At 40.5% G+C, this 15943-nt stretch overlaps 2 protein-coding genes across 5 annotated transcripts; both read right to left on the bottom strand.

Annotated features, from left to right (window-relative positions):
* Positions 1 to 590: 590 nt before the first annotated feature.
* clec3ba (C-type lectin domain family 3, member Ba) lies at positions 591 to 2195 on the bottom strand. The gene is made up of 3 exons (XM_040012942.1): positions 1964 to 2195; positions 1756 to 1854; positions 591 to 1561 (listed from the first exon to the last, which is right to left on the bottom strand). The coding sequence occupies exons 1-3, from the start codon at positions 2058 to 2060 to the stop codon at positions 1161 to 1163; spliced, it is 597 nt and encodes a 198-aa protein (XP_039868876.1). The 5' UTR covers positions 2061 to 2195; the 3' UTR covers positions 591 to 1160.
* Positions 2196 to 3998: 1803 nt separating this feature from the next.
* On the bottom strand, positions 3999 to 10952 carry fez2 (fasciculation and elongation protein zeta 2). 4 transcript variants are annotated; one of them, XM_040013217.1, is made up of 10 exons: positions 10485 to 10952; positions 9129 to 9237; positions 8827 to 8943; positions 8531 to 8663; positions 8178 to 8437; positions 7952 to 8032; positions 7489 to 7564; positions 7352 to 7417; positions 5504 to 5529; positions 3999 to 5083 (listed from the first exon to the last, which is right to left on the bottom strand). In XM_040013217.1, exons 1-9 carry the CDS (start codon positions 10823 to 10825, stop codon positions 5519 to 5521), a joined length of 1194 nt encoding a protein of 397 aa, XP_039869151.1. In that variant the 5' UTR covers positions 10826 to 10952; the 3' UTR covers positions 3999 to 5083; positions 5504 to 5518. The 4 variants fall into 4 exon arrangements, with proteins under 4 accessions (XP_039869151.1, XP_039869150.1, XP_039869149.1 ...); XM_040013216.1 differs by lacking the exon at positions 5504 to 5529 and having other exon boundaries at positions 10485 to 10951; XM_040013215.1 differs by lacking the exons at positions 3999 to 5083; positions 5504 to 5529 and having other exon boundaries at positions 5537 to 7417.
* Positions 10953 to 15943: the final 4991 nt, after the last annotated feature.

Here is a 15943-nt window from a genome sequence, read left to right as displayed (position 1 = left end):
TTCTTTCAAGGCATGCGTCTGTCCTCTTTGAGGAAAAGTGCTTCAGAAGGACTTTGGTCTTGAAAATTCCTCTTCCCCGCGGAGTGTGGCCATAAATGTTTTACAGTCTCAGTGGCTCACAGTGAGTAAAGAAACTTTAGAGGAGCCTTTAAAATCCGGAAATTTGGGGAAATGTTCAGACTTGTTGATCTGTCGCCTTCATTTGGGTGAGTAAAGTACTTTGAATGCAAACACAAAATGTAGTGTGTGTGTGTGTGTGTGTGTGTGTGTGTGTGTGTGTGTGTGTGTGTGTGTGTGTGTGTGTGTGTGTGTGTGTGGTACGTGACTGTACTTATTATTCTCTCATCATTCTCTCATAGTGAATAGGCTGGATTTAGTTCCAGTATAAATTGGACAGGCGGGAGTCTTACGTTCATACTGAATCAGTTGCACAATACAATGAATCAGTCAACTTGGCACACCTATTTAAAAACCAAAACTAAACGAGAAACTACCCTATGCTCATGCTTTGTTTTTGTTTTGTTTGTTTGGTTTATTCATGGAGGAAATGAATGTATGATCCTATGATGTGACCGTGAAAATGACAACAATCATAACCCAGGTTTTATTTATTACCTTTGGTTGTAATAGATTTGTTACAAAAGCTTTTTTCTGTATGAGGAGTAGTACATTCACATTATATCTGCTGTTGTTTGTTTGTTTGTTTGTTGTTTGTTTTTTTTACATCAGAGAGAAGAATAAAATGGTAAACATGTTCATTAATATCCTGTAATAAAACATGAGAAGCATAACTTAACATTTAGAAATAAAGAAGGTGGCACAGAAAAGGCACTTTGTAAAAAGAACTTAGTAACTCAGTAAGAAAAGATTTTGTTGCATTAACTGGCGGCTAATAAGAGAAAAATAAAGACAAACCCTCCAGTGTTTACCTCAATGAATATTTAAAGCATTGTTTATGGAGTGTATGTACAAGTGGGTGTAGCTTGTACAAAGAGCACCAAGTGAAATCTCTGTTCTGGACTGACATCTGGAAGGCTTGGCCGAGAAAATGCAGGCTGATTAAAGATGCAGCGCATTATTTTTCAGCGCATTTCATAATGTTGCACTTCATGCTTACAAAGCAATGTCAGAGACTGAAAAACGGAGCAACAGATGGTCTCTCAGACGATGTTGAACTCGCACACAGACGCCTTCTCAGCCCTGCAGTTCTCATCAAACCACTTCCCGTTGGCCGTGATGGAGAGGACGGCGCAGTTCTGGCTGGATCCCCCATCTGGCTGGTGGGTGATTTCAGTCTCCCAGTTTTTGAAGCGCACATTAGAGCCTGAGTGGTCAACCCAGTGGCCATCGGTAACCATGTCATTAATGCCCAGCCAGATGTGCTCATCGGGGCCGATGCTCTGGCGTACGTAGCTGTAGAGGTGGTCGTTTTCGTCTCCTGTTAGAGGAGTGCTTAGGCTGCCTCCTTTGGCGATGCAGTCTTCACTGGCGGCATGGAAGGATTGTTTCACCAGATTGGCCAGAAAACACTTTCTGTGGATCTTTGTGCCCTTTAGACAAACTGATAGAGAGGGAATTATGAGGAAGTGGTTCAAAAGCCCTGGATCTGTTTCAGCTCTCCATCTCTAGAAAGCTGTTTAACTAGAAAATGACATGCAGCCTGCAAACTGAAGCAAATACTTGAGTGGATTGTGCAACTTTGCGGCATTCTTTACAAAAAATCTAACTGCATGGTGTTTGTGAAGAAGTCTACACCTGTTTGTAAAGCTTGCTGCTCTTTCAGCACGGTCAGATCCCGAGTAATGTCATCAATTTGCCTCTGCAGATTCTCGATTGAAGAGTTGATGGCAGATTCTGCACAAAATTACCGAAACAAACAAACAAAAAAACAAGGTGAACTCTAACAATACTGTCCTGTAGAAGCCACTGATTTTATATTCAGCTGGTGAATATGAAGTCCTACCTTTTTTGCCATTTCTTTTCTTCGAGTTCTGCTGGAGTGAGCCACGTGCCAACAAGAGAAGGCAGAGCACCATCCCAAGTCCTCTAGCATCCATCATACCTGGAAGAAACACCTTAAATCCAATGCAGGGAGCCTGTTTTGGTGCAGCACAGCTTCTGAGCGCTGGCCAGACTGTGGCGTTTTACACACTCGGGCTGGAGGCACAGAGCTGAGTGAGGAAATCTTATCTGAGAGAGAACAAATGTTTTACAGATGTTTGACAGAGGTTTGTGTTGCTTTTGAAAGGCTGAGGCGAGATGGATGGGGAGCAGCTTTTTGTATTTAACAGTGTTCAGACAAGCATGGCTGGTTTTTCCATATGTTTGTAAGACACCAATAAATTACAGATATCCTTTTGTCTTTTTGAGTGTGCAGTCATTTATTACATTAATAGAATTTAACAGGATCGGCATGTTGATGAAGCTATTTTGTCAATTACCTGCATCGGTTTTTGTTTAACGGCAACAACTATTAAAATGACAAACACATGAAAAGGCTTTTATCTTAGTTTTTTTGAACTGTCGATCTAATCTCTTGTTTTCCTGTCACAGAGCCAGCTGTATTTCTTTTAAGGGCCAAAGATTGGATTTTTTTTGGGGGGGGGGGGGTCCACAGCTTACATCTGGATCGCCTAAATGAGCTGGAGGGTGTGTAGCTGACATGTGGCAGAGACTTGTGTAATAAGTAATTTCACTATTGTGAAATTGACTTTAAAATGTTTCTGGAAGCCCATAGAGTTTTACTGACCATCAGCCAGCAATGAAAGGGAAGACTGGCCAAGACTCCAACCAGTCACTATCCACAGAGCCACATTTCACAGAGCCTGGCAAACGCAAGCAAACAGAATTATCATTCTCACGTGTACAGTCCTTAAAAATAATGAAAATGCAAACTCGGATGAACAGCAACACATGACATATTACACCAGAGGCAGTGTGGAAAAATCCCACGATTTAACCACCTCTGGCAACACTAACTTGAAGTAATTGTACTCTGTATGACTTAATCAGACTCTCAAGTTGTGGAGGATTTTTTGTCCATTCTTCTTTACAGTGTTGCTTCAGTTCATTCAGGTTTACAAGCTCATTATTCAGGCTGAGGTCTGGAATTGGCTGGACCACTGCAACATGCTGATTCATTTCTCGTTCAGATAATCTGTTGTAGATTTGCTGATGTGCTGCGATCATTGTCCTGTTGTATGACTGTTCTATCCAAGCTTTAGGTGTCAGACAGACAGCTTAAGCTCATATTTGACAAGTTCTTTGGCATACCGACAAATCCATGGTTGACTCAATGACTGGAAGGTGCCCAGGTCCTGTAGCCACAAAACAAACCTAAATCCCCCGTTGTTGAAAATGGCAGCACATATGCTGGAGAGGCAACAAGTAGTCCTCCCCCAAAAAGGGAACAGTTTGCAGGCAGTGGAGAGAGAAATGCAGCCCGTTCCTCCCTCCGTATCCCAGCTGACTGATTTTTCTCTACAGTTGCAGTTTGTTTGTTCTCCTCCAGCCAATTCAAGCTGCACAGCTGCAGCTTCTCCAGGATGGCACATCCATACAGGCGTCAATTCAGTAGCAGGATGGGTATGTGTTCATTTGTGTGAGGTGGAACAGGATGAGCACTGCCAGAGTCCAGCAGCTTATTTATGTGCATATTTTTGACAAAATTGTCAGACACAGACTCCTTAAGCATAGCAAGATATTAAATAAAGGGGATAAGGGTGTTTAGGCCATCTATCTATAGTATTTTGTACATTTTACTTGCATTTTGTATTTTTGTTGCAAACCACTGACTGAAAATCAAGGCGCATATATTTCTCAGTGATGCTGTTTGAGGTAGAAGTGCTGGTGCTTATTGTCACTATAGTGAGCATTCCCAAAAAGTTGATCCTGTCCTTATGAACGTAGCGTTTCAGTGGGATTTCCTTACCTGGATAATTGAGCATGCATCAAGATATAACGAGCATTGTTTGAAATTAAGAAACGACACAATGCGATTTTATCAATATCATCAATATTTTATCAAGAAAATATTTACAAAATAAATAAACATGGAAGCAGGTTCTGTGGTTTAGTAACATGACATTCAATGAAAATAAGTCATTTATAATGTACAAAAGTTCAGCCAAAGGCAAAGGCAGCTTGTATAAAGTAATACATAGAGAACAGCAATGCCCATTGGTAGTGTACGCCGCCCCATGCACAGAGGCAAGAGTACAGACAGTGCGTGGGTCACAATTCACTCAAATGCATAGTTAGTAAGTTAATCAGTAAATATCAGTCCAGACTAAATCACCTCAGCCATCAATACAGTACGTCATCTTCTATGAAATTATAACAATCATGTTTGCAGTGTGCTAAGATGAAAGCAGATGGCTCTCCTCTGTCTGCGGCTACATGGAAAACTGAACTATATGATAGTTTTGTGTTTATAAACACAGGTTTCAGATAATCTGAGTAATCTTCATCCTTTTGTATTTAATTATTTGTATCTTGTTCCCTTAGAGCTCTCTCATCTGTTTCAGGTGCTACTGTAATAAATACTATCTTGTGGTTCACTCTCCTCTTTTTGTCCTCTTAAGCTTACACAGAAAATAACTTATCAGTTCAGAAGCTTGTTAACATTCACTATTACGATCCTCTATCACTGCAACATCTGTATCAGAGCGCTTTGTGCATCGCGTTCTCCGCTCCGTGTACAGCTCAGCACTTCCGATAAACACAAAGCCGACCGCGGTGCAGCTTTGCTCTAATCAATAAGCAAAGCTCAGTGCACGGCCAGTCTACATTTCTTATATAATTTACTAACTTAGGATACACTATCACCCTGCGAGACAATTAAAAACAAAAATTCACAAGAATACACACGCTTTGAAATCATAGTGCTTGTACAAAATAAATACAGCTTAATGAAAATCCAGGGAAAAAAATTGGACACACAAAGGTAAAAACATCCAGGAATAAATTAAGTGTGCTTCATGTTTGCAAAAAAACAAAACAATGAGTCCTCTTCTTCTTTTCATCACGCTTAACAATGTGGAACCTTTGCAGAGCCTCCCTCTCGTCTATGTCGGACAAACCACTGGAACAACAGCAGAGATCAATATTAACAAAGCTGCGATGGAGCCGCTGACACAGCCTCAGTATAAGGCATTAATTACAATCCAGGAGATAAAGATGAGGCAAAACAAAAGGATGTACGTGAGCAACTAAACCTATTTCTGGTGCAGGTCGAGTGATTCAAATACAGCCTTAGCTGTGATTAATAACCATTAATCATTATAGCAGTGTCTCATATATTAAGTGCTAGGTAAACAGATCTCTATGTGAGTGGTTGTGAGTCACAGTCTGCAGGTCTAGACACTAACAACCGTGCAGGAGAGAGGGGAAGTGCGAGGGAAAGCATCGGGGTCATTCTGCACTACAGTTCAGTGGTCAAGAGGAGGCGCTCTCTCATTATGAGTAACACCACCACAACACTCATAATCGAACTGTCACAAACCTCTCCATCCAGGGCTCACACCAGAGCTACGAGTGTGGGGCAGCGATTTGTTTTGAAGAATAGCACAAAAGAAATACAGGAAGAAAAAATAAAGACATGAAACAGAAAGTGAAATGTGGACGACACAGTCAAAAGGACAGACTGCAAATGTTTAGAGATACTAAAGCTCTGTACCCGGTAAACATCATGTGCACAGTGTTTACAATTCAAGTAGCATTTTTAAAATATGACCCATTGCTAAGGGTGTAATTCACCAAAAATTAAATGGGATTTCAGTGTATTTTATTTGAAATTACAATGTAATTATATTTACCTACGAATCCTTATCCAGTACACAGTGCAGAATAAAAGGGTAACAGTTCAGGTTTTTACAGGAAAGGACACTCAAATTATACTGAGAGCAATTTTAAATAGTGTGTAAGTAACTGTAAGCAGTGGTGCACTGAACTCGTCTTTTTGCTTTATGGATGTTCCACTATTCACCTGCCCTGTTATATAACATTACAAGAAAAAACAAACTCCACCAAACATCGCAGGACGTCCATCAAGGCCCGTGAAGTCGTCTAGTGATGGAGTCAGTGATTATTGCATTTACAGACTTCATGCCACCCACCCATCCACCAGGCAGGGTGAAGCAAGAAATAACTACTGTGGGTGGATGACATCAGCATTTAACCCCATTAACCTTTTATGACTGAGGGGTAAAAAACCTGATTAATATGAGTGAAAAAAGACTAATAGAATCATTTTAATGCATATCCACAACAAGAATAAACTGTTCTTTTTAGCTATGAATACTTTTAGGTTTGTTTTTCATTTGTACATTTCAGTCATATCTTTGGTTTATTTTGTGTTTTCTACACAAAAGCCACTACACTACACTCTTCCGCAAACTTACCTGGAAGTAACACACCTCTTGCAATGAATTTTGCACTACTTCAAGTAATTCACGCACTACTCAAAATGAGTTACTATGTACTTACTATATAATTTTTCTTACTTCCTATATAATGTGTTTCCTCCTGTAAAATTACAATGAAATTACTTGCAGTAAAACATTTTTCCAGTAAAAACTTGACTACTTATACGCTGTTGATACACTCCTTATTGTAGTTCATTCACCCATAAGTATGTGTAGATTAACATAATCACACTGTAATTTCAGACTAAATTATATTAATTCCGGTTGAATTACACCCTTAGCTCAGACCCTATTATAAAGTGGTACCAAAAGTAATTTTCCACATTTATTGCTGATTTCATTACAGTCTGAAAGTGATTTTGAAGGATCTGCTGGTGTGTTCAAAATACTTAATGAAGATTTACCAGCAAGAAACCAGATGTTAAATTTGGACTTTTACACAATCAGGTTTTATTACCGCTCCGAAAAACTTTAAGCCAACTCCACAACAGGCATATCAAAAGGCGACACATAAGGGGACGATGCTTTAATGGGGTAATAGAGAAGACCCGTTTTCATCACTGTACACAGGCCAAAGTCACCCCCTAAAGGCTTGCTTAGATGCAGGAAAACTCTCACAGTCTAGCTTGGAGTTAAAAACTCACGTTGAAGCTTTCAGAGGATTTTGTAATGAACTGAAATCAAACTAATTTGAGCATCAATGATTTACAACATATGGTTGCAGCATATATAACCGCTGCCGCGTCCCTTTGAGCTTACATCATCAGCACAGTAATAATTGACTGCTATTGATCTTTTGGGTTATGTGGAACAAGGATGACATATGCAGACATACTGCCAACACGGGATTGTTGGGAGTCTCTCTGTGATGTTATTTTACTTCAAATGTAAAGCACCCTGTGTAACAACACAAGAGAAAAGCTCACCTTTGAGAATGTAGTCTGTTAGGAGGCTGGGCACCTTGTCACTATCATCTCTCATAGCTTGCAGAACTGGGAATTGAATGAATCAGAGTTAGTAAGTCAACTGCAACAAACTGCACAGTGCAGGTGAAGCAACTTACTCTTGGTCAATATCTGGAGGTCTTCAATCGAAGGAGGATGTCCCTTCTTCTCGTAAGGGATGACTGTGGTCAAATACTGTAAAACATTTGAGAAAACACACTGATATTAAAGAAAACAACACGTTAAGCCTGAACTGAAGTGTCTGATCGTATTAATAGTTTTGAGATTGCGGAGTAGAATGGATGTTTGTGTTTTAGGGTGGTTCCCAACGCTTATTTTTCTGACGTAGCACTTGTCAGATAAACTCAAGAACCCTTGTTCAACAACACCTCTCTTATTCAAACACGTTCCTTTGAGCTCATTTCAAACTGGATTTGAACTACTTTCACTAGAGCTATTCTGTCCACATACTTTATACCCAACGTAGGTACACCCAAAGATAAACTGCAGGTGGGAACCTAGGTTTGGCATCACCATTCGAGAGCAGATGGAAAGCACAGAGAAAAGGAAAAGCACAGTAACCTGTCTCTCACTGCACCCGCTCCCAAAAGTTTGACGGAAACTGTTTTGGATAACAGAGGAGATCCCCTCCATGCTGAAGCGCTGACAAGAAAGGAAGAAAAACAAAGGGAAAAAAAGATACAGTAAATGTAGCAAACACTAGAAAAGAAAGATCTCTTTCACTCTAGCAACACCTCAGGCCTGGTGAGAATTCCTTAAAACCTGGCTGTAAAGTTAAAGTACTCACAGATGTTTTCTCCGGAAGACCTTGCGATGTCCCAGCTCCACCTTTAAGCTTCTTCTTCTTCTTGAGCGCCTCGCGGTACTCCTTCTGCCGGTTCTGCACGTCGATGAGGGCTGAGATGAAACTGTTCTTCACCTCTTTCTCAAAGTCCAGCTCATCCCTGAGAGCCAGCTGCTGAACCAGCTCCTCTGAAAACCTCCTGATCTTCATTTCAGTCTCCTCCAGACGCTCATTCAGCTCTGCAATGCTCAAGGCTTTCATCCCTGGACCACCAAAGCATATTCCCATAAATTACTAATATAATATGCAACAAAATAACTCATCATAACGCACTGTTCTGATCAGCAGACACTCACTCTCCTCGTAGTCAGGGCAGCTGTTGGGCTGCTGGACGTCCACAGAGAGCATCGACAGGTCCGACTGTGACGGATTATGCTCTGCCTCCATGTCAGGAGAGTCCTGCATCATTTCCTCTATCTCCTCAATAACCTGCATCAAAGAGCCAGCTCTTAAAATAACCCATCGAGCACGAGTTATTAAACATCTGTGGAAAAGATTTCAGCCATGTTAAGCTCTGCCTATACAGGCTTGACCCAGTGTGGCTGCTTCTGGGGTGAACTATGCTGGATTCTGACAGGGCTGTGTAACCTACCTGCTCTGCTGTGAAAAGGGGCTCCTCTGCGATGCAGGAAACAATGATGGAGTGCATGTCTAGCTGATCCCTGAGCTCCTCATCGTCAGACAGCTCCAACGCGACATCTGCCTTTCTCTAACCAGGAACAGAGCAGGAGGAGGGAATTTAATCAAAGCACTAAACCCTGGCACAATGAATATTTGAGATTTGCGAGATGACCGGAGGAGGGATTTGGCATTGGAGGGAGGGGAGCCGGGTGGTGGGATGAAGGGAAAAATGAGACAGAGATAGGATGGGCCGGAAGAAGTGGAATCACTCACGGGTTTCTCCTCCAGGTTGATTGTGGGAACGTGGAGGGAGCGCGTTCGAGAACGTTTCCAGTCCACCGGCATCACATGTCCGTAGTTAGCCGTCAGAGTGTTCCAGATTCTGAGGGGACACGAGACTTTCAACCACATAGTCTTTAAAAGGCTGCCCTGCAGATTTCATTTGCCTGAACATGTTTCCAATGGGATCTGATGACTGTAAATATCTTAGCATCTGTGTTACAAACTATGTCAAGGTTGAAATCAATCAAAATAAACAAATGAACTGCAAAAAGAATGAGGCTATTTATAGTTTGAGACTGAAACTATATCTTCTTGAGGTACATATCAGGATGGACTTCATCTTTTCTTTGCATTTTTAAAGATTTTTTTCTCATTTTTAATCTTTACCAACAAAAGCAACAGTTCTCCTGTTTGCAGCACTTGAGATAATCACAGCATTCCTGGAATTCCCCTTTAGCGATACATTTTTTTACTAAAAAACAAACCTACGTTATCAGCAAGGATGTTGGTACTGACTGTGTGCACCACAGAAATACTTTTTTTAATGCTGCATCTAAAAACATAACAATCAGATTAAGCAGGTCTGATGCTTAGGTTAAAAGTATAATCCCCTACACAGCTTATCAGGTTGAAAATACCACAGATGATGACGTTTAAAAAGCGCCACTTACACCCAGAGCTGAAGCATCATGCCTCCTGATGGAGCACTTAAGCCAAGTTTAATGTTTCCTATTTAGGATTTGTTGAGGATTTTTCCACCCTTGACCGCCCATTTCTTTTCAATTTAACACTTTAAGGCTCAGTTTCCCAGACATGGATTAAGTCTAGTGTGAAACTAAAAACGTTGATTTTTCCTTTCAGTTTGTGAATAGGTTGGGAAACTGTAAATGTTTTTGGAATGAACACTTTAAAACAATCCCCAACTTCTAAATGTGGTAAAAATGCCCAAGGTGACTTTTTAAACAACCAGCAGCCTACCCTGATATGAAATTATTATTATTACATACTTTAAAAATTCTTTTAACCAGCTTTAAATATAATATCGCAGTTATTTTGCAACAAATGTATCTCTTAAAAATATCACAAAGATGTTGATTTTAGAAATGGGTTAAAAATAAAACAACTGTGAGTATCGGCCAATATCGATCTTTAATATAGGGCACATAAGATTAATCTGAACTAAAGTTTAGTTTGAATATCTTGATAACAGGTGATGTGTCGATGTCTTTACTTCCTATTTTAAATGTTCCCAACATGTCTTTCCGTGTTTTTTAAACTGTATTGGAGCCTCCACATGCACACTGGATGGGAAACACGCAGCCTGCCGTAGACAGGCCGTGGACTCACTCGTCTTTCTCCAGCAGCGTGTCCTCGGCGATCACGGCCACGGGAGCGATGCTCTCCGTCTTGGCGTCGAAATTTTGGAAGCACGTGGTTAACTTCTCATCGAAATCGTTCACCAGATCCTCCATGGACCGGAACCCCCCGTTCTCTCTAGGGGAGAAGCTGCTGTCGTGCAGATCATCATCATCATCACCGCCAAACAGGAGCGACTCGGGCGCCGCTTCGCTCACGGCGGCGGCGGCGACGACACGGCCTTTCTGCGGCAGCAGCCCTTCCTGTGACACCATGTTCGGATCACCCAGGTTCGGCCAGTCGTCGTCGAAATGTGCAATAGGTGCAGCCATAGCCCGGACCGGCCTAGTCGCCCCGGGTGGATGATAGATGTGTTGTTGTTGTGGGACTGGCAGGCCTCCGCATCCTCCCTGTCTGCCCGCTCTCTGCCCACAGCGAGCCTGCGCCGGGCCGCCTAGCGGCGAGACGCGGAATATAAACAGGTCACGGTGACGTGGGGTCTGAACAACAACGTGATTGTTAAAAGCAATAAAAACGCATCGTGATCATTTATCACTACTGACCCGATACAATGGCGAGTTTATACCCTCTTTGGGGTGTGTTAAAATTCACACATCGTGTTAGATTTTAAAAATGGTAAATGGCCTGCATTTGTATAGCGCTTTTCTAGTCCATAGGACCCCAAAGCGCTTTACACTACATTCAGTCATTCACCCATTCACACACTGGCGATGGCAAGCTACATTGTAGCCACAGCTGCCCTGGGGCGCACTGACAGAGGTGAGGCTGCCGGACACAGGCGCCACCGGGCCCTCTGACCAACACCAGTAGGCAAACATGGGGTTAGTATCTTGCCCAAGGATATTTGACATGCAGCCAGGAGGCAGCCTGGGATCGAACCACCGACCTTCTGATTAGTGGCTGACCTGCTCTGCCACCTGAGCTACAGCCACCACACTTGCTGTATCTGCTCAGGGACAACACGTGTCAATTTTAACACAAAATAATGTGTCTGCTCCTTTAACACATCTTCTGTGTCAAGTAAGTCAACACACAGATGTGTTATTTTGACACAAAGATGTGTTAAAATGTGTTTTGTTAGTAAAACATGTAAATTTTATTTTTTTAAGAAATGAGAAAAAGATGTGTGTATATATATATAGTATACATTTATTGATCCATTTTATACTTGCCATATTATTATTTATTACAAACAGAATAAACGACAGTTTTCAGAATCTTTTAAATTAAAATCTTAACCAAGCCTATATTACTAAATTTATATATCAAAACAATTTCTATTCGACAGACTCAAACAAAATTAATATGTGGCTAACGTTCTAGCTCTCTAGATTATTAAAACGTCAAAAGAAAAACCTTTGAAATAATGTAATTATCATATATATTCTGAAATAATCATGTCCAGACAATACATGAATGCAGTTTTTTTTTTTAAAGGTAACAGTTGTCATCTTCAACAAATTGTCAACATTCAACAAATATGCAGTTGCGTGCAAGCAAAAAAACATCTACATTTCGCCGAATATAACATCCAAGTTATACAACTGTGTACCTTGGGTTCAAATACAGCTTAATGGTATCAAAGCTTGTCATTATATATAATTATATATATATAAAGTGATACACATGTTGAACCTGGTCCACAGCACATGTCAGTCCATCATTCAGAGGAATGGTTACTTTGTCATTCTGGACTGAAACTGTCGGACCTCTTTGTAGTGTATGCCATTGTGCATTTGACCCAGACAGCCTCCTTTCATCAGGCAGTCCTGTTCGAAGCTCATCTCACCCTAAAGAAGTAGGTTACAACTAGGGCTGCCACGATTAGTCGACTAGTCACGATTACCTCGACTATCAAAATCGTCGACGACTAATTTAATAGTCGACACGTCGTTTGAAACTTTGTAACAACCCAAAAGACGCAGGAATAAGTAGTAGGATTTAAGAGTGTAATAACGGACTGAAACAGGAGATGGCAGCACTGCATGTACAAGGATGCCAGCTGCCGTTAAACCCTGAAGAAGAAGAAGGAACTGTGTCCCAGAATTCGTGGTGCAGCCCAGTGCAGCCCTGCTCAGTTTCCAACAATGGCGGCAGCTAGTTAGTTTTAATATTACTCATATTATTCTTTCTGGGTCACAAAATAAACGTTTAACATATTTTCAGGTGAGAATGTAGCTGTGTAAACTAGAGATGGCACGATACCACTTTTTTATGTCCGATACCGATACCAATATCATAAATTTAGATATCTGCCGATACCGATATGAATTTAAATGAGAATAAGAAAGGAAAGTATGTCTTTGTGCCCCCTTTTCCCTGTTCATGCCTTATCGGCCCCCCTGGCTAAACTTTGCTAGATCAGCCCCTGCACAGTTACCAGCCGTCAGCTACGTAGAAAAGGATCCTGGTGTAGAAAGTAATATTAAATAAATTCTAACAACAGCTTATCAAGCTTAAACGTGCTGCTGTTGTTCAACTGCTGGTTTCCTCTTTCTGGCGCGAAGTGGGCGATAAACAAAAGCCGATCAGCTGATCATTGATCAGTATCACGATTGAAGTAGCAGCAGGAGAGGGAGAGGCAGTCGCTCCATATATCGGTTGTTAAGCTTAACGTGGAAATGCTTTACAAACATTCAGAGATGAACTTACACACTTGCTTTACTTCTCTCTGGGATCACTTCCTCGGAGATGAAATGCCGGATTGGTAGCGAGGCGACAAATACACACAGCCGCTCTATCACGTGACGCATATTGCTCCGACGTGCTACGGTTATGAGCTGAGTTACGCCATGTCGCCATGTTTGTGAGGTGCTTTTTTGATATTTAATGGATCGGATTACATTTTTTATTTCTCTCCGATATCCGATCCAGTAATTTACGTCAGTATCGGACCGATGCCGATACGTAATATCGGATCGGTCCATCTCTAGTGTAAACCTTAAATATTTGCACAGTTTATCAAGACACCACATATTCAAAAGCACTCCGATGTTTTCGGAGGTGTCTGTTACCCACCAGCTCAATAGCTAACTGGGGTTCAAGGCTCACTAGAGTCCGTGAGAACACCGGACTCTCGGCAAATCGTTTTCAAACCCACCGCCGTCTTTCGCTACTCAGGTTAAACATATATAAGTCACTTAGATAACTTACAAATGTTATTGTTTGGCCTTTTTCAGTATTTTCTTTGTTCCTGAGTAAATCGGTTTGGCTGAGATTAAAGTTATAGTTTTTACACAGCTGAATAAACGTCAAGCAGACAGCTGATTATGAGAAGTGTGAGATGCTCGAGAATATACTCCGGTTTCCCGTTATATTATAGATAGCAAGGAGTTTATTAAACCTCACCGAAACAATCTGCAGATTTCATTAAAATTTAATAAACTATCATCTTGTCTTTATCTTTAGTTAGCACCTTAAACACTTAAAGCTGTAAGCTAATGATAGTTATATAAGAGCAGATGCATGCTGGTGCAATAAGCTGTACGGATGCATGATCTGATTAGTCGACTAATTGCAAAAATAATCGGTGACTAGTCGACTATGAAAATAATCGTTTGTGGCAGCCCTAGTTACGAGTGTGAGGACCACACAAACAAGGAGGTGAACAGATACAAAGCACGGCATTCAAATGAGACAAATTTCTATTTGTGCAACAATATTACACCCATTTTCTTTTTACATTGCAATTGAAATGACACCAGTGGAATGATTGTAACATTTATAATAAATAAGTTGGCTGAGGTTTTTGCTGGTAGCACATGATTATACACCCTTTTTTCTCTTTCTGTATCAACAGAACCAGATCCTTACATACAGATTGCTGAACTGAGGAAGAATATATATATGTAGATAGATAGATAGATAGATAGATAGATAGATAGATAGATAGATAGATAGATAGATAGATAGATAGATAGATAGATAGAAAGGCAATAAAGTGATACTGCCTGGTAGCACTCTTTAGATCACCGATGCATATCCCCTGCGGTTGGTGTGTTGTTGGATGATGTTTCAGGATCACTGCAAAGTGATGCAATATATTACCCTGCTGCTGCTGAGGCGCTACAGCATGAAATCTGTATTCTGTATTATCTATCCTGTTTTTAATTGCTTAATATAACATGGACAGCATTTATGTAGTTAAGAGACTGAAACAATGGTGTAAACAATACTGAAACAAACTTACTTTGGAGGATTCTGGTCAACATGATTAAGCCTTTGGCTCAGGTTTCATAATTAAAGCGTAAACTGGTGTATTAAACTGAAAACTGTGGTTATATATTCTGAATTATTCTTAGACACTGAATTATTCTTAGGTTATACAAGTAATTAGATTTCTTCTGAAGGTACTATTTTATTGTGTATCCAGTTGAATATGTGCTTTAAATATGACTAATAATGTGCATTAAACGCACAGATGATCACTAAACCACTAATTACTTTCCACAGTAATTTGTTTGCACAACAAAACCTTTTATTTTGGAGATCTGTGACTAAATGTGCCTGTCTCTAAAGGGCTTTGGACCAACTTCTGTACTATCGGTTATAAATAAAATAAATGTGACATTCAACAGAAAAGGTGTTTTTATTTTTTATTTTCTCCCTAAAAATTGAATACAATTCAGTGGGCTCCATACTGAACTTAGAGGATAGGGCAAAAAAGTATCAATCTAATGCGCTAGTGTCGATCTGATACCAATACAAGCTTTGGTATCGATATTTTGATCAATCTGCCCACCTCTACCATAAATGGTACATGGACTGGTTCTTATATAGCGCTTTTCTACTCTTCTGAGCACTCAAAGCGCTTTACACAACTTGTGCATTCACCCATTCGCACAAGCACATTGTTCTAAGTGCTTTCTAAGTAACTTTCACACACATTCATACTCCGATGGATGCATTGGAGAGCAATTTGGGGTTAATATCTTGCCCAAGGATATTTGGCATGCAGACTAGGGGAAGCCAGGAATCGAACCACCAACCTTCCGATCAGTAGATGACCTGTTCTACCGCCTGAGCGGTATGTCTGTATGACAAAGTTGGGAAGAAAAAATGTTATGGCAAAGATTAGTTGCTGCCGTCATAATTTCTGAGTATCCATGGTTAACGGCATCTAAATAGTAAAGGCAAATTTAGGAAACACCACTCCTCAATGTTTGTTTATCTTTCATGAAAAAAAGGCTTTTTTGTTTTGTTTTTCTGTCTCATTAGTTTCCCAACATGACATCACCAGTGCTTACATTTCATAATACATCTTATTATGATGAATAAAACATTAAATATTTATGACTTCTCACATTAAAAAAAACTACAATCACTTAGTTTGGAAATGAATTAATAATTTTAAAGTGAGGACAGAAAGAGCGACCTCCTCTGGATGAAACAGGCACTTCTGCAGACTTCACTTAATACGTTACATTGTT

The sequence above is a fragment of the Simochromis diagramma genome, unplaced genomic scaffold (assembly GCF_900408965.1).
Source record: "Simochromis diagramma unplaced genomic scaffold, fSimDia1.1 OVJJ01000618.1, whole genome shotgun sequence".
In the NCBI taxonomy this organism is placed as follows: domain Eukaryota; kingdom Metazoa; phylum Chordata; class Actinopteri; order Cichliformes; family Cichlidae; genus Simochromis; species Simochromis diagramma.
This window is presented reverse-complemented; position numbering and strand designations above follow the sequence as displayed.